The sequence below is a fragment of the Eutrigla gurnardus genome (assembly GCF_963514095.1).
Source record: "Eutrigla gurnardus genome assembly, chromosome: 13".
Lineage (NCBI taxonomy): Eukaryota > Metazoa > Chordata > Actinopteri > Perciformes > Triglidae > Eutrigla > Eutrigla gurnardus.
The window spans coordinates 8,318,129-8,334,148 of NC_139936.1; the positions used below are offsets into that span (position 1 = coordinate 8,318,129).

General features: G+C 40.2%; 2 protein-coding genes across 2 annotated transcripts; both read left to right on the forward strand.

Annotated features, from left to right (window-relative positions):
• The first annotated feature begins 168 nt into the window (after positions 1-168).
• Positions 169-4,571, forward strand: tctn2 (tectonic family member 2). The gene is made up of 18 exons (XM_084025353.1): positions 169-367; positions 564-677; positions 921-991; positions 1,098-1,299; positions 1,402-1,502; positions 1,600-1,799; positions 1,890-2,010; positions 2,110-2,257; positions 2,364-2,441; positions 2,528-2,650; positions 2,754-2,828; positions 2,908-3,006; positions 3,121-3,238; positions 3,325-3,428; positions 3,555-3,699; positions 3,850-3,993; positions 4,097-4,185; positions 4,300-4,571. The coding sequence occupies exons 1-18, from the start codon at positions 265-267 to the stop codon at positions 4,416-4,418; spliced, it is 2,154 nt and encodes a 717-aa protein (XP_083881479.1). The 5' UTR covers positions 169-264; the 3' UTR covers positions 4,419-4,571.
• A 779-nt stretch (positions 4,572-5,350) lies between these two features.
• Positions 5,351-15,901, forward strand: atp6v0a2b (ATPase H+ transporting V0 subunit a2b). The gene is made up of 20 exons (XM_084024670.1): positions 5,351-5,905; positions 6,713-6,791; positions 7,172-7,269; positions 7,401-7,538; positions 7,653-7,750; positions 8,019-8,145; positions 8,844-8,926; positions 9,050-9,143; positions 9,884-10,096; positions 10,854-11,004; positions 11,380-11,519; positions 11,614-11,771; positions 11,912-12,002; positions 12,848-12,966; positions 13,060-13,270; positions 13,441-13,560; positions 13,686-13,805; positions 13,917-14,034; positions 14,251-14,422; positions 14,529-15,901. The coding sequence occupies exons 1-20, from the start codon at positions 5,789-5,791 to the stop codon at positions 14,629-14,631; spliced, it is 2,550 nt and encodes an 849-aa protein (XP_083880796.1). The 5' UTR covers positions 5,351-5,788; the 3' UTR covers positions 14,632-15,901.
• Positions 15,902-16,020: the final 119 nt, after the last annotated feature.

A 16,020-nucleotide genomic window follows, 5' to 3' on the forward strand; every position in this document is an offset into this window, starting at 1 on the left:
TCAGAACTTCAAATTCTGTTAGGAGAATATCTAGCAGTCATTGTTTTGCCTTTTTTTTGTGTAGGATGTTCTATTCATTTGAACCATTCTCATAACTGTCCATAACGTGTATCTACCACTCCGGACCAGGGTCGCTGTTGTGCATTAAAACAATTTAATATCCCCAGAAGAAGAGCGTTTCTAGACTGTGATTGGTTTACTGCGTTGCCAAGACATCGCTAACAGTTTACAAACATGTCGATTTTATAATCCGAAGTGACTCAAATGGCTAATGTGGTTGATATATTATTCTCCCCTTTATCCATCTCACGCCAGCTCGCGTGTGTTTTACTGTTAATGTCCTTGGCTCACTCTCAAAACGTTGTCGGTAAGACCTATATATACATTTATATGTTCACGCACAGCTCATCCAGTTTTACGTTGCTAACGTTAGCTAAACAAAGCTAGCTAGTGCTAAATAACTAGCCGGAAGCTGGCAGACAATCGTGCACACGTTAGTGGAATTACTCATTAAATGATGATGTGAAGCATTAAACCGAAATGTTGCCGTTGTTGTTGAACAGTTTTCCAGCCGTCACGCCTCACTGCAACTGGACCAACGGTCACCGCACTGTTGCTCGGAGACACGTCGAACATCTCTCTGAATGTGAGGAGAGTATCTCCATCTAATACAACAGGTAACGTCCAAACAAATACCTCCTCGTACCTTTAGGAGCGCCATGCTGCTGCTCTGGGACCTGTTTTCTAAGAGAATGCCAAGTTTTATGTATTGAAATGAGTGTTATTTGAAACATTAAGTGGCCAGAATATGCAATTATTCTGTTTATTTATTAAATAGCAAGAAGGAATACAACGATGTGGCTGCATTGTGATTGTGTGGTGTGGTTTTGGATGGACTTATGGTTTGTTTTCTGGAACAGGAAGCATTGGTTCTCCATCGTGTGTAGCTGATGAAACACAGTGGGTTCTCACAAGGGAGCAGGTGGGAAAGGTGAGAAGATGCCAGTCTTACTGTGAATGAAAAATAAAATTAAATCCTTTAATTCATTTAATAGAGCTGATATTATGTCTCACGTTTGTTTAATTTGTTGCCCCAGACTGTAATCCAGGTTCAGCTGAGACTGGATAAAAGCCTGCGCTTGTGTGGTGAGAATGAGACGGACGCAGACTGCTGTCCTAAGCCGCTGTGTGTCCTGGAGACCCTCCAGGTGTCTGCCTGTGTTGCCGGCACGCCTCAGGCATCACTGCTGATCCAGGCCAAGATACACGCCCTGTTCTTTCCCGCTAATGCTGGATCCGGTAATTCAAATGAATCTCATCTCATCATAATGGACCTTCAATGCTAAGGATGTAAGGACTCACAGAGTTTCACGTTATACATATACACTCTGTCAATTTCAGATAATAAAACGGTAATTCCAAACCAAGTGTACCAACCATTGGGCTCGTGTCCCTGTGACCTGACATTCAGAGTTTGTGACATACGCTGCTGCTGTGATAAGGTATTTACATCCCTTATATACATTGCAGTGCATTTTCGACACATGTATTTCCTTCTGTATTAATCAACAATGGCTGATTTGTCTTCCACTCTAACAGGACTGTTCCACTGAAGATTTGAAGCTGTTTGCGTCCCACTGTCTCCCAGGGCCCTTTGGTGGGCAGGTCTCTCCTGCTCCAGACTACCAGTGCTCTGTGCAGACCTCTGAAAACTACCCAGATTGGTTTCCATTTTTGTGTGTCCATTCTCCATCTGAAAACAACCCTTACCTTGGGCTCTTTTACCAGGGAAACACACTGTGAGAAATTATTGAATATATGTTTTATTTTTTTGATTGTGTGATTGTGTGATTTGCTCTAATTGATCTCTTGCCTTTTAACTTATCTAGCACATCTAAACCTGGCCCGTCCTTCCAAAGGCCTGCTTTGTCGGCTCCAGTGCCACTTGATGTTTATATTCAAGGAAGCCCCATTTCCTCAGTAAATGACCAGTACTTCACTATTCCACAGGTTAGTCGTGTGTATGTTGAAGTTTTTAGATCATATTTTGCTTTGTTTTTGTAACCAAAGCTCAAACAGCGAATGCCTTTTTGTTTTTCTGCTCCACAGAAGGTGCTCGGGCAGTGTGTAAACAATGCTCCTGTCGCGTTTTTGAACAATTTCAAGGTCAAGTGTGTAACTCTGCTACGCTCCTGTCCAACTGGGTCACCCTTACAGACAACAGATTTGAGGATAAGAGTGAAGGATGGCCAAGGAGGTATGTTTTATCTGCCAAACGCATTATAACAATGCTTTGACACGTTCTGGAGCTTTTGAATCCATGTGCCATTAATTAATTAATTTTTTTTATATATATATTCCAGGTGATGTTGGAGTGGATGTTATTGATGAAGTGGCCATTGACACAAGTCAGTTTATTTTAAGCACAGATGCCTCCTCAGGTATGGAGATTACAACATATCAATACTAAAACAACTTAAAGTGGCAATTCATCTTAACATAGAAACGTGTTTATATTTCTCTAAAGATGAGGGGCCGGTATGTGAGAATGTGACCTTGGCGCTGGATTACAAATTCTACTGGGAAGGAAATGGCATCACAAATATCACACTGACTCACGTTGTTGGGACTATCACTCTAAATAGTAGTGGTAAGTGCCCGTCACGCGTGTACATGATTTGATCACCAGTCATAGTTGATAGATATTTTTTATGTAGTTTTGGCTAATTTCTGCTATTCTGACTCCCAAACAGTGGCGTTAACTACAAGATATTCTGCTGTGTTTCTGAATGGAGAATTAATGGGTGAGCCCAACTCAGGGAACCCAGGTAAGATGTAACACTTTGTCCTAGGAATGGTTCACAGTACCTGTGACAGTGGGTAACACATACACACCTTAAATGACAGGTTACCAGGTGGGAAGGCCTGTTATTGCTGGAACAGTGGACAATCTGGACAATAATACAGGCTCAGTACAGAGGACGTCCATCAATCTTTGGCAACCAGGTAAAAAATCTTAAGTCATGTTGTTGATTATTGACTCACTGCATTTAGCATAATAGTGAATTATCTATATAAGAATCATAACAACATAACACCATTCTCTTATGTCGCTCACAGTGAGTGATGGACTCTGTTCCACTGCTGTGATGAAGCCAGTTCTGTTTGGGGAGAATTCAACATCTGGGTGTCTGCTCCCCGTCAGCCGACATAATCTGACTGAGTGCAATCTCCTGAGGTCAGTAGCGAGGCATGAGTTCATGTTTGATCTAAATCGATAGGCATTGATGTTGAAGTAACACATAATGTGTTTTCTCCTTTTAGAGAGTATGTTACTTCTCTCCAGGCTTCTTTGATTACAGCCACATATGTGGCAAAGAGTGGAAACCCAGATTCTCAAACAGTGACAGACTGGATGAACATAACATGTAAGTAAACGCTGCAGAGCAACTATTCATGCAGAGTTTTCTTTTTGTAAAGTTCATGTATGTTTGTGTGATGAGGCTATACACTTGTTTTTGCTGTACTTGTTCTAACTATATGTTACATTTCAGTTGTGACACTGAACTCAAGCACAACTATGGAAGACGTCCCAAGTTCATGCCATGTTCCATCCCACCAGCATATTCACATTTGGAGTCTCGTCACTGGCACTGTAGAAGGCATACCTCAAAGGGATATCCATGGTTTGCAAGTCAGGTGTGTATCAGGTGTTTACTCATTGCAGTACACAGTGGCATTCTCTATTCAGAATTCAGCAGTTTTTCATTATTGGTCACCATATGTCGTTATTCATTAGTATTGTAAGTCATTGTGACTCATGGATCTGATCTTACTGGTAATGTGTAGCTACAGCCTGTCCCCCTGGGCACTGGATTGTGGAGGAGGTGATATCTCTTCCTGTGTGGACCCATCGGAGACTCAGCTGTTTCCCATCACCTCCTCAGTCACCTTTACTGACATTCCCATCAACACAGGACCCCCAAAAACCAGGCAAGACTGACCGTTGTTAGCTCGAGCCAAATCAGTGACTTTATTTATGAGCTGCCAGACTGATCCGAACCCAGAGGGTAATGTTTTTTTTTTTTAATCCCAGGTTTCAGATCAACTTCACAGAGTATGACTGTAATAGGAATGATGTGTGTTGGCCTGAGCTCGCCTTCCCCATTACCAAGTATTACACAGGTGGGGATTCATCGAGACCTCAGCAAATCTCTCCACTGTTTTATTGTGTCCTGAGTATGAATATGAATCCTGACGGTACCATTACTGACTTATTTCACCTTTTTATCCCATCAGGTGAGCCATATTCTCAGTCACTGGCTAAGGGCCTCATCTTAGTTTTCTTCTTTATTACTGCCTCGATCCTTGGGACTCCATGGAGACAAATCCGACAGGCATGGAACTCGTGCTGCTGAGAATGAGACTAAACAAGATGATGTATTTAAATGTCACAGAAATGTGATTACAACTTGTTTACATTAGATATTATTTATAATGATATAGTTTTTACACATTTATAATATGTTTGTGGGAATGTAAATAGTTATATTGCTGCGTTTTGAAATAAAACATATATTTTTCTGTGACTTTTTTGGACTAAAACAATATTTTAATGATGAGTTTGAGTTTCTTATGCATTCCTCTAACCAGATTTCACTCACCCGTGTTTCTTTCTTATCAAGTACCTCAGGGATCAATTCAGGTTCACTGTTTATTCAGGTTTTAGATGTTACTACAAGGGGGTCATTCATTTATTGTTTACTATTGTAACTATATCTGAGCTCACTATATGAACGACCCAATATTTCAAACATCTGAATCATTCTATTGGTTACAGGTTTTGTTCCATAAGACTAATTTCTATCTTATTTGTCTTTCTCCTGGTTCCTCGTCATCAGTCACAGGTTAATCTAGCCGAGCTAATATAAGTGTATATTTCTAAAGAGTAACAAAATCACATTCAAAGAAAAATAAGACACTGTGTGGTTGATAACTTCATTACCCCTTAGAAGATGATTTACTGATTTAAAATATTCCAGATACTTGTGCTAGGAGTATTATACTTTTAAAATGTGTTTTGGGATAATGAACAGCCATGGAGATTTTTTTTCGAACGCTGACTGGTATACTACTTATGTTTACTTATCAATGAGGATACTTGAAGGAGGATACAGGATACTGTGGCCCTGCATGGTGTTAACTTTCGCCTTCGGACATTGCTGAGGGTGTAAAAGCCCATATAAATGTGTACTGCGCAAACTCCAGGGGGCTGTGGTGATTGGTCTAGCGCACTGCTGCGTGGAAGTGGTCTGAACTCTTCTTATATTCAACAGTTAGTCAAGTGACGTGGAGTCCTGTGGATATGACAAGCGGATGTCTGCTAAAAACTTCATAAACTATCAGTAGAGTCGTGCTTACATGTGTGGATATGTTGTGTTAGCCGTCTCAATGCCAGCTGCTCCGCCGTTTCACCTTTAACTTTGGCAGAACAAGTTTTTGATCCTAGAATTAACAACACAGCGCTCGCCGACGGCTACGTTAGCTTATAGCTACCAGGAACAGCGTCTGCTATAGCGGTATCGTTAGCTATGTAAAGTCAGCGTTATGTAAGGCAAACATCGTTTCGCCACCGGAGCCAAAACATGAAAAGCACGAGGAAGGACTTCACCGACCGCCATTGACGTGCTACAGTTGAGAGAAACCGCAGCGGTTAGCTTGCTAATATTAGCCCCGTCGGCTCACTGTTTGCAGGTAGGATAAGAAAGGATCCGAGCCTGCTGTCAAAATGTGCTCCGTGCTCCGAGGTGAAGAGATGTGTCTGGCCCAGCTGTTTCTACAGTCTGGGTCGGCGTACGACTGCATCAGTGAACTTGGAGAACTGGGGCTCGTGGAGTTCAGAGACGTAAGTCCCGAAAAACAAGACTGTATATTATCTCCTGAAACGAAGGAAGGTCTCACTATGAAAACTTACTGCCGAGTTTGCAAACATCGAAAGCACTTGGGAAAAGTGTAGTTTAGGTTAACCATACTTGTTTGTTTGTCAGAGGTTAAGCATTTATCACTGAATTATGCATTGTATGAAAGCAGACGTGCTCATTTCTTCTTATAATTTACAGGAAGGAAGTCATAGCTCTAAGTGTCAGACTTTACAATCAGCTCTGCTCTCCCTGTTGACAAACGCGTTCACACATTGTTGTCCAGTCTGTTTATTTATCAAGTTTGCATTCTGCTGTTTTTAAATGTTTATTTGTTTCATACTGTGTGCATTGTCTTTTATTGTATTTTGCATCTGCTATTGATGCTTTTGTTACTTGCACTATCCTCTTTTACTGCTGTAACTCTGTAAAGTTCCCCCACTGTGGGAATAATAAAGGATTATCTCATCTCAACAATTTAGTGCTGCAACGATTAGTCGATTGGTTGTCAAATAATGAATTAATCAGCATGATTGAGCACTTTTTAAAAGAAACAACGGCCAAATTATCTGATTCCAGCTTCTTAAATGTGTGTCATCGTGTCTTTACTCCTCTATGACTGTAAATATCTTTGAGTTGTGGATAAATTATGTCGTAAAGAGGCCCATACTAGAACTCACTGTATGGTTTATGATGGGCAGTCTTGCACGTATGTTCATGTTTTACACTGTGTCAGTGATGAGTGGGGAGCTCCTGCAGTTCTTGACTGAATATGTTTCTTCCACCTGTTTCAGCTCAACCCCAGTGTAAACGTGTTCCAGCGGAAACATGTCAATGAGATTAAAAAATGTGAGGAGATGGAGAGGATCCTTGGTAAGCATATATTGATCTTTAATATACAGTTTGCTAGTAAGGTACTCGTCTATTCACTGAATTGTAGTCGAGCTTTGTGCTGGTAATTAAATTATTTTGCCCCAGACAGGCTGAGGACTGAGGACTGTAGAGGGCAAGAAGCCACAGAAATCTTTCTCGAGTGAATTGGGAGTTAGTGTCTCAACAGTCATGAGAGATGTCAGCTGGTTGTAGATTTAGTTGAATGAAACGCCATCCCTTATCAACTAAAGCCTTTATTATTAGATTAAGATAAGAGAATAACCCACTGTCAGACTCTGCTTCTAATCCAGTGTTATTCAGAGGACATTCATTGTGTTTGGCAGCAATGTTTAACTGTTTGCTCTTTATGTTTTGACCAGGATACCTTCTGAGGGAAGTCAAGAAAGCAGACATTTCACTGCCAGAAGGAGACGTGAACCCAGTGGCTCCTTTACCCAAGCATGTCATGGCTATAATGGTAAGTTACTTACTCATGTATCATCATTTATATATATTTTTTATTTAATTTCTGTTGATGGAAATATTCCCGGAGATATTATTTTTGCTGTAATGCCCATTATCCCTGCATGTCTGTGCGTGCGTTCACAGGAGCAGCTGCAGCGATTAGAAGTAGAGTTAGGTGAAGTCACCAGGAATAAAGAGAAGCTGCAGAGGAACCTGCTGGAGCTGACGGAGTACACACACATGCTCCGCATCAGCCGCAACTTTGTGCAGAGGACAGCGGAGGTCGGTGTGTCATTCTTGTTTATACAGCAATCATTTTTTCACAATATGGCAATTAGAATCTGGTCTGTTTTATTTTGTTATTCACCCTCCATGCCTTTTGCTTTTTCTTATTAGCGAGAGCCCCTGCAAGTTCAATATGAGGAGTTTCCCTTCCTAGAAAAAGACACAATGATGGACTACAGCAGCATGCAGAGACTCGGAGCCAAACTAGGGTGAGGGATGAAATTATGCTCGCCGTATCAGCATTTTGATTGTGTTCGTATTTGGTTGGGGTTGGGGGGGCTTTGGAGGTTAAATGTCAGTATTCTGACTTAAAATCTTATTTCATACAAAAGTTTTTCTTGTGTGATGCAGTTAAATATTTAATTGCATTAAATAGGACATATAAAATTCATTGTGAATTATGTTTTATAGATAGATTAAAGGTTCGTACAGCCATGTAGTCATATGTGACGTCTCTTTGCTCTCATTCTCTTACAGTTTCATTTCTGGGCTTATTAAGAGGACGAAGATCGAGGCCTTTGAGCGGATGCTTTGGAGAGTATGTAAAGGCTTCACCATCCTCAGCTACGCTGAGATAGAGGAGTATTTGGAAGATCCTGACACGGTAGGATACTCAAAGCTCACTTTGTCCATGATTTGTCCTGAAGTTTGATTAGCGGCTGGTATCGTAAAAAATATTAAACGGTGAATGGATATTTTTTCTGGCTGATAATGATTGACATATGTGCATAAAATGCCGACTAGTGCGTTTGGTCGGATGAAATTAGTACCCTTTTTAAATATTGTCATGGACAATTGTGAAGTTTGTTCAAGTCCTTATGCTGTTCTTATAAATGTGATGTTGTTGGTTCACATAGTGACCAAACTAATCCACTTATCCATCGAGCAGATGAACGGATGGACGCATGAAGGGCTCTGACTGATCACTAGTGAAATGTCAGGACATACTTTCACTGATTGACTGTTTAGCAGCAATAAACATGCTATTATATGGTGTGGAAAGAAGAGGCTCGACATTAAACAAACAGAGATAAGAAAACGGTCATCCTTGTTAACAAATCCGGGAGAGACAGCAGTGCTTTTCAGCTGCTGTTTCCAAGGACAGGAGCGAATTTCTGTTCTATTGTTTCCGTCACAAATGGCTGCATTTTACAAACAAATATAAGTACATTTTTTCAGGTAATTTTTTTTTTATGAAATATGCAGAAAATGTAACCATAAATTTAAAATTGACACTTCCTGTTTTCTGCCTCTAGGTGTTATCATTGATATAAAATGCTTCTTTTTATTCTCCGTCTGCAGGGTGAGCCTACAAAAAGTGTGGTCTTCCTGATCTCTTACTGGGGAGACCAAATTGGTCAGAAAGTGAAAAAGATCTGTGACTGGTAAATATCCCATAATACTTTGTCTCATGGTTGCTCAGAAATGGGCTGATATGTGTGTTTTTAAGTTGTTTTTTGTTTGTAATAATTGTATAGGTGTCAATAACACACGTTCTCCCTCCATAGCTACCACTGCCACTTGTATCCCTACCCCAGTAGCAACGATGAGAGGAATGATGTGGTGGAAGGACTAAGAACTCGCATTCAAGACCTGCACACAGTATGTTTATTGTCTGGTCTATCCAATTATGCCGATGTTTAATTAGTGACAGAAAAAAAAGTTACTGTTTGTCTAACATTCACTCAATGTTTGATATGTAAATGTATTTGAAATCCTCCCTCTGTTAAAACATAAGCTATTTCAAATATCAACTGTCTGTTTTTTTCGTGGCGGTGTGGTTTAGGATGCAACCGTTTCCAAAATAAGCTGCAGGAAATGTTGTTTTTCGTGGATCACAGTAGACCCAGTGAGGGTTTCTCATTTGAACTAGTATTTTGTGGTCCAAGAATAACATTAAATGGCTGATTTGTTTTCTAACAGATTAACCCAGTTTTCTTTTATTGGGAGTCAGACCTGGCAGTTATAGATTCAGTTGAGTGAATCATTTGGTAGCTTTAACCCACTGTGACTGAAAATTGCTCTCTCCCCCTGTAGCACATGAGCAACATGAGACCTCGGCTGAAAGACGTCTTTTTTTCCCTCTCTTTCATGCCTGCTTTTTTCACCCCTCCCCCCTTCTTGACCGCTTCTTTGCCTTTTGTCTCTCATTCACACACAAAACACTCACAATTCCCTCTACTTTCAAAAGTAAATGTTTATTTCAATACATATTCGTAGAAATACAAAAATGTCAATGTTGTAAACTTTCCCTTTTCTTTTCTTTTTTTTTTAAGTATTGAATACTTTTTAATATGAGGTACAACACTAAGAGTCCTGTATATCTCTTACCTCTTGTGCAGGTACTTCATAGGACAGAGGACTACTTGAAACAGGTCTTGATTAAGGCCTCAGAATCTGTCTACACCTGGGTCATCCAGGTCAAGAAGATGAAGGCTATCTACTATATTCTCAACCTGTGTAGTTTTGATGTCACTAACAAGTGTCTGATAGCTGAGGTGTGGTGTCCTGTCAATGATATCCCCACGCTGCGGAGGGCCCTAGAAGATGCATCGGTGAGTAAATGCTACTCTACTTTTGACTTTGGCTTCCCTGCAGGCATTCCTTTTCTGTTTATTTAACAGGGCCAATTGCTTCATGAACCGATGTATTGTTATCATAAAAGCAAGTACTGACGAAGGAATTGCTTTTATTTTTCCCTCTTTAGTCTCTCTAATGATTAGATTTTGCCAAATCTATTGAACCACAAAGGGACATTCTATTATTTTCTTCTTTATATACATATTTTTTTTCTATATAATTTATTCTTCTATATATTTTTTTTCCCTACATTTTGCACTGCTACTCAAATTTTAAAGTTAAAGGTCATATTTATAACATTTAAAAGAATATTTCTTTAATAATAATACATCCCCAGAGCTTTTAGAAAGGTTTAGAATCAAAGTATCACTTCTCATAAAAAAAAATGTTTGATTGTGAATTAATAATTTACATCAAAATGAATGTTTTTTTTACGTCTGTGTAGATGTGTGACGTGTGGCTGCGGCTTTAGCAAGGCTTGTGAGCCAATAGAATAACGGCGTTGGTATCACATGGTATCTCTGCATAGTCAGGGGTCAAGAGGCTTTCGGGTACCAGTCCCAAGTGCTAAAAGTGACAAGAGGAGGAGCAAGACCAGAGTGAACTGGCAACCCATTGGGGGTGCATGCGCTTAGAGCAACAGCTGTTGTGACATCTAGTGGCTGGATGTTATGGATGTTGTCAATAGCACCTTTAACGGCAACGCGTTGACATTTTGATTTGACATTTCAGAGAACAAGTGGGGCGACAGTTCCATCCTTTGTCAATCGCATCCCCACCAACGACACCCCTCCCACCCTGATAAGGACCAACAAATTCACCTCTGGCTTCCAGAACATTGTGGACGCCTATGGAGTGGGCAACTACAGAGAGGTTAACCCTGGTGGGTGGCAGCCTTTGGCTTTCTGTGAACTTCTGTATCAAAGATGTGACGGCAACATGAATGTGTTGCACAATAGCCTCATTATAATTGTGTAATACTTCCTGCTGTGGTGCATAAATAACATCACAGGAGGGCGTAATAAACAACACACATGTTGGACAATGTAACCAAGATATTAAACAGGAAGCTGCCATTTAAACAGCTACTTTTATGTCTTTCTATAATCACTTTACAGTTTTATATTTTGTTGGTTTTGTGTCCTGTCTATTGCTGAATTTAAATTCCTTGTTGTCTTTAATTACTAATTGTTTCAGGGTTTGTTTGTTTTTTACAGTATATCTTGATTTTTTTTTTCTTTCTCCTTTTCATTTGTAGCTCCTTTCACAATCATCACTTTTCCGTTCTTGTTTGCTGTGATGTTCGGGGATCTGGGTCACGGAGCTATCATGGCTGCGTTTGCTTTCTGGATGGTCCTGTATGAGAACAATCGCAAACTTAAAAACACCAGGAATGAGGTGAGCGAGTACACCGAAGCAATTATTTACCTAATACTCATTATGCATACAGTGTGTGTAAAGGATAACTGAATGATTTGATGTGTTTGCGCAGATCTGGAACACATTCTTTGAGGGGCGTTATATCATCCTGATGATGGGCCTGTTCTCAATCTACACTGGACTTATATACAATGACTGTTTCTCTAAGTCGCTGAACATCTTTGGTTCCGGATGGAGTGTGAAGGCCATGTTCGATGCCAAGGTGTGGAAGTGAGTACTTAATGACGAGGGAATCGTTAGAACAACCTAATATACCTGTTTGGAGACATAAAGACGAGATGACTGTGATGATTTATTGCATGATGACCTACATTTAACACACCCTGGTGGTTTTATTTGTGTCCTGACAGGATGGAAGATATCCATGGGAATAAACTGCTCACTCTGGATCCAAATGTTACGGGAGTTTTCAAAGGGCCGTACCCTTTGGGAATTGACCCGGTGAGTAGAGAATATTGAAAACTTGTGATCATGAATGACACAATTGGTCATATTATACCTCATTTTGCATGGGTGTTATCGTGGCTTGATTGCGGCCGCATACTGTGGGAATAGCCCCATTGGTTTACATGGGGACCGAAAGGACGCAGCTTCTCCGGAGCTGCTCATCATGTCAGAGAATGCGTGTCTGGTTGTTGAAATGGAAGACTTCCATACCATAATCTTCTAATATATAAATAATATTATATAAGGTTATTACAACAAGTGTGCCATCATCAGACACATGACTAAACAACCAGATGAAGAGGCAAAGTTGAGATGTCAGGAGAGACTGGTGAGAGACCTCAACAACAACAACAACACTAAAGATATGTCAGTCGATCCAGAATGTCACAAGAGCAGGAGTGCCACCGTCATGTGTGAAGCCACGCTGCCCGACGACCGGAAAACCTTTTTATGCTTTCTGTAATCTCCTCAACAAAGAGTCAGCTGTGAGGAGCTAACTCTGCAACCGGTTCTCCTCACAAACGGATCCCAGGCAGTTCCGATTGGCAGTTACACCTCCAGTGTACAGTGGAGTCCCCCAGGGCTGTGTGCTCCCATGACTGGATGAATTTGAATGAATTCATGAAAATTAATTTTAAGGCTGGTCTCTGGATATGAAAAAAAAAAGCGAGACATGTATTTAAATTTTATTTTTTGCCTTTTCAAATGAAAATGAAAAAATAAAGTTTTTTAATAACCAACTATAACCAAACCAAGAAGCTGGCTGTTGTTGTTGTTTGACATTTTTTTTATCAATAAAAACTACCTATTTTATCATTTCTGTCATCTTTCCATTGCAGATTTGGAACTTGGCAAACAACCGCCTTACATTTCTGAACTCCTATAAGATGAAGATGTCCGTCATATTGGGTGTCATACACATGAGCTTTGGGGTCATCCTCAGCACTTATAATCACTTGTAAGTTCTCGTTTATCTTTAACCTTGTAATGCTCTAAATATTAGATGTTATAGTTTTTAATAGCATGCCTTATTTTCTGTCAACAAAAACAGGCACTTTAGGAAGAAGCACAACCTGTACTTGGTATTTCTCCCTGAGCTCCTCTTCCTGCTGTCTCTGTTTGGCTACCTGGTGTTCATGATATTCTACAAGTGGCTGGTCTTCACTGCTAAGGACTCCAGAGAGGCTCCAAGCATCCTCATCCATTTCATAAACATGTTCCTCATGCAGGGGGATGGAGTGCAGCCCCTCTACCCTGGGCAGGTGAGAAGCTAATGCTGAAGTGTGTGTGGCTCAATGGATGGAGCGTCCTTGTGTTCGTGTGTGTTTGTGTGTTTGTGTTCATAATACATACTATGTTGTTTAAAATACATTTCAAATGTCACTGAAAGAGATCATAACAATGTAATGGGGTTTTGATTTGCTTCTTCCAGACTGGCCTTCAGGTATTTCTGGTGGTCATTGCTGTACTCTCTGTGCCTGTCTTACTCCTGGGGAAACCCGTCTACCTTTACTGGCTTCACAATTCCAGCCTCCACATAGGAATGTACAGGGTGAGAGTCTGAAATGTGTGGCTGTCTGTGAATATTTACATACTGTGTGACATACTTTTTGAAATATTTGTTCTCTGACTGTACAACCCTATCCAAACATGAGTGGTTCCTCTGTGTGTTCTTAGGGATATGAGCGTGTGCGGCGTAACAGTGAGGAGGAGCTCTACCTGATGATGGCTCATGACATGGAAGAGGGCAGCAGTCACAGTGATCTCTCAACTAGCGGAGAGCGCAAGACGGCGGAGGTCAGCGCAGTAGTCAGAGAGTTACTCATTAATCCTAAACTTCCAGAAACCCTTGTTATGCGTTACTGGTTTCCTACAGTCATTCTGAGTTTTGTTTTGTTCTTGTGCTAGTTTGACTTTGCAGATGAGTTCCTACATCAGGCTATCCACACTATAGAGTATTGCCTGGGTTGCATCTCCAACACAGCCTCCTACCTAAGGCTCTGGGCTCTGAGCCTGGCCCATGCCCGTGAGTATGATGTTTATAATTCAACATACAGGTACTGTGTCCCTCGTTCAAGCCTGTACAAAATAAATAATAACCCTATTGGCTTCGGACAAAGATTTTGATAAAACAAGGAACTTCTGCCTGTCTGTGTGACAAGAACCATGAGGAACAAGTCTCGGACGCTGCAAGCAGTGCCCTAAATGGATGGTGTACATGCTCTTTTCTCTGCTTTCACAGAGCTGTCAGAGGTACTGTGGACCATGGTGATGCGAGTTGGACTAAAAATGGACACCAGTCTCGGGGTTTTATTCCTGGTGCCTGTGTTCGGCCTGTTTGCCGTTCTTACTGTGTCCATCCTCCTGGTAATGGAGGGTCTGTCTGCATTCCTTCACGCCCTCCGGCTGCACTGGTAAAATAACTATTAACACTCAAGTTTTGTCATGTAATAGTGTCATTAATGGTGCCTTGAATTCTCTGTATTTTATATTTATAGCAGCGACTTCTTTCTTCCTCAGGGTGGAGTTTCAGAATAAATTCTACAGTGGGACTGGAGTGAAGTTTTGCCCCTTTTCCTTCTCTCTCTTGCCCTCCAGCTTTGAGCATGAGGGCTTACTGTGAAGAGACGATCTGCTAATAATAAAGTAGTAAATAGAGCCAAAAGATACTGCCACACATATAGACATATTCCAGAAAAGTCGTGAGGGGATTTTGATTTTTCTCGTCATCTTTTAAAAATGATGTTAAGACGTTCTATGGCTAGCTACGCAAACTTTGGACTGAAACCGCTGCCTTCCAATCAGTTTCAAGAACTCAGCAAGTGCAGAGTATAAAGTTGAGAAATGTTTTCCTATTGCAACAGGGTTGTTTGTAACAGGGTATTCTGTACCGGGATCAGTTTGCTTGACTATAGGTTGAAACATTTCAAAGATTCAAATTAAAAATGTATCTCATGTACCTAAAACCATCAACTTTCTAATGAGGCATTATTCGTAACGGCTGTAAATGTTGATTGTATGGAATACCACATCAGCCAAACTTGGAATAAATAAGTAAAAGATATATGCTTTTAGTATGACATAACTTAAACAACAATAATTGATAAATTCAACTGCTGATTTTGGTCTTTTCACAGGAGTTGTTCATTAAATAAGATAAGGATAAAATAACATCCTCCTTTTCCTTTTTAAGAAAAATACTTTATTTTATTACCCTCCATTTCATTTTTTTTTTTGTCATTAATTTTGGCACAATTGTGTATATTACTATTATTTCTAGTTTTGGCAGATGGGATTTTCATTTGGGTAGTGAGACACATTTCAGTTCCATAGTTCCTGTTCCAGTTTTTGTTGCACTGACTGCCTTACAGAAGCACAACCAAATGAAAGCATACTCTATCATTCTTCACCTCTCCTTGTGTTCTCACTTTGTGGTACCAAAACGCTGCAAAGGATGTTTGAGTTGTCAGTATTGAAATGTCTTAGGGCAAGTGTGTGATGAGACGTGTACATACTTTTACAGAATCATTTTTTTAATTTATTATATTTTAAAATGTTGTATCAGAATTAAAGATGAATGTTAATGGGAATTCTTTTTTTTTATTTTTTTTAATGCATTCACAGTGTTGCCTATGCGTCTGCCACTTACTGTACAATTTAACATTCCATGCATTTGTTGACTCAGCTCTGCTGGTCAGGATCCCTTACTTTGAATCATATTACATCCATATTCAACACAGTGGCCGGGCTGTATTTGATCTTATTAGGAGAACATTACATGATGTGCTAATATCAGGCAATCCTAGTATTTTGTGAAGTTGGTTTGGGGTATTTTGGCAAGGGAAGGAGACTTAACTGTGTCCACTGTTGCAATATTGAGATTATTCACTGGCTCATTCAAGATACACATTCTGAAAGACCTTGTGTGTCAAGTTTGAACAATATGGTGTTGAATTCAAATGGCAGTCACTGTTTCATTGGAGCGTGTAATGTTTGATGAGCATTTATTTGC

What these genes read in the sequence shown, in the direction of transcription:
- tctn2 (XM_084025353.1), top strand. Translation starts at nt 265, where the DNA reads ATGGCTAATGTGGTTGATATATTATTCTCCCCTTTATCCATCTCACGC. An exon ending in TCCCGCTAATGCTGGATCCG is followed by an intron (nt 1,300 to 1,401) that starts GTAATTCAAATG and finishes TGTCAATTTCAG; the next exon opens with ATAATAAAACGGTAATTCCA. An exon ending in ATCCATGGTTTGCAAGTCAG is followed by an intron (nt 3,700 to 3,849) that starts GTGTGTATCAGG and finishes GGTAATGTGTAG; the next exon opens with CTACAGCCTGTCCCCCTGGG.
- atp6v0a2b (XM_084024670.1), top strand. Translation starts at nt 5,789, where the DNA reads ATGTGCTCCGTGCTCCGAGGTGAAGAGATGTGTCTGGCCCAGCTGTTT. An exon ending in ATTTGGAAGATCCTGACACG is followed by an intron (nt 8,146 to 8,843) that starts GTAGGATACTCA and finishes CTCCGTCTGCAG; the next exon opens with GGTGAGCCTACAAAAAGTGT. An exon ending in CACGCCCTCCGGCTGCACTG is followed by an intron (nt 14,423 to 14,528) that starts GTAAAATAACTA and finishes TTTCTTCCTCAG; the next exon opens with GGTGGAGTTTCAGAATAAAT.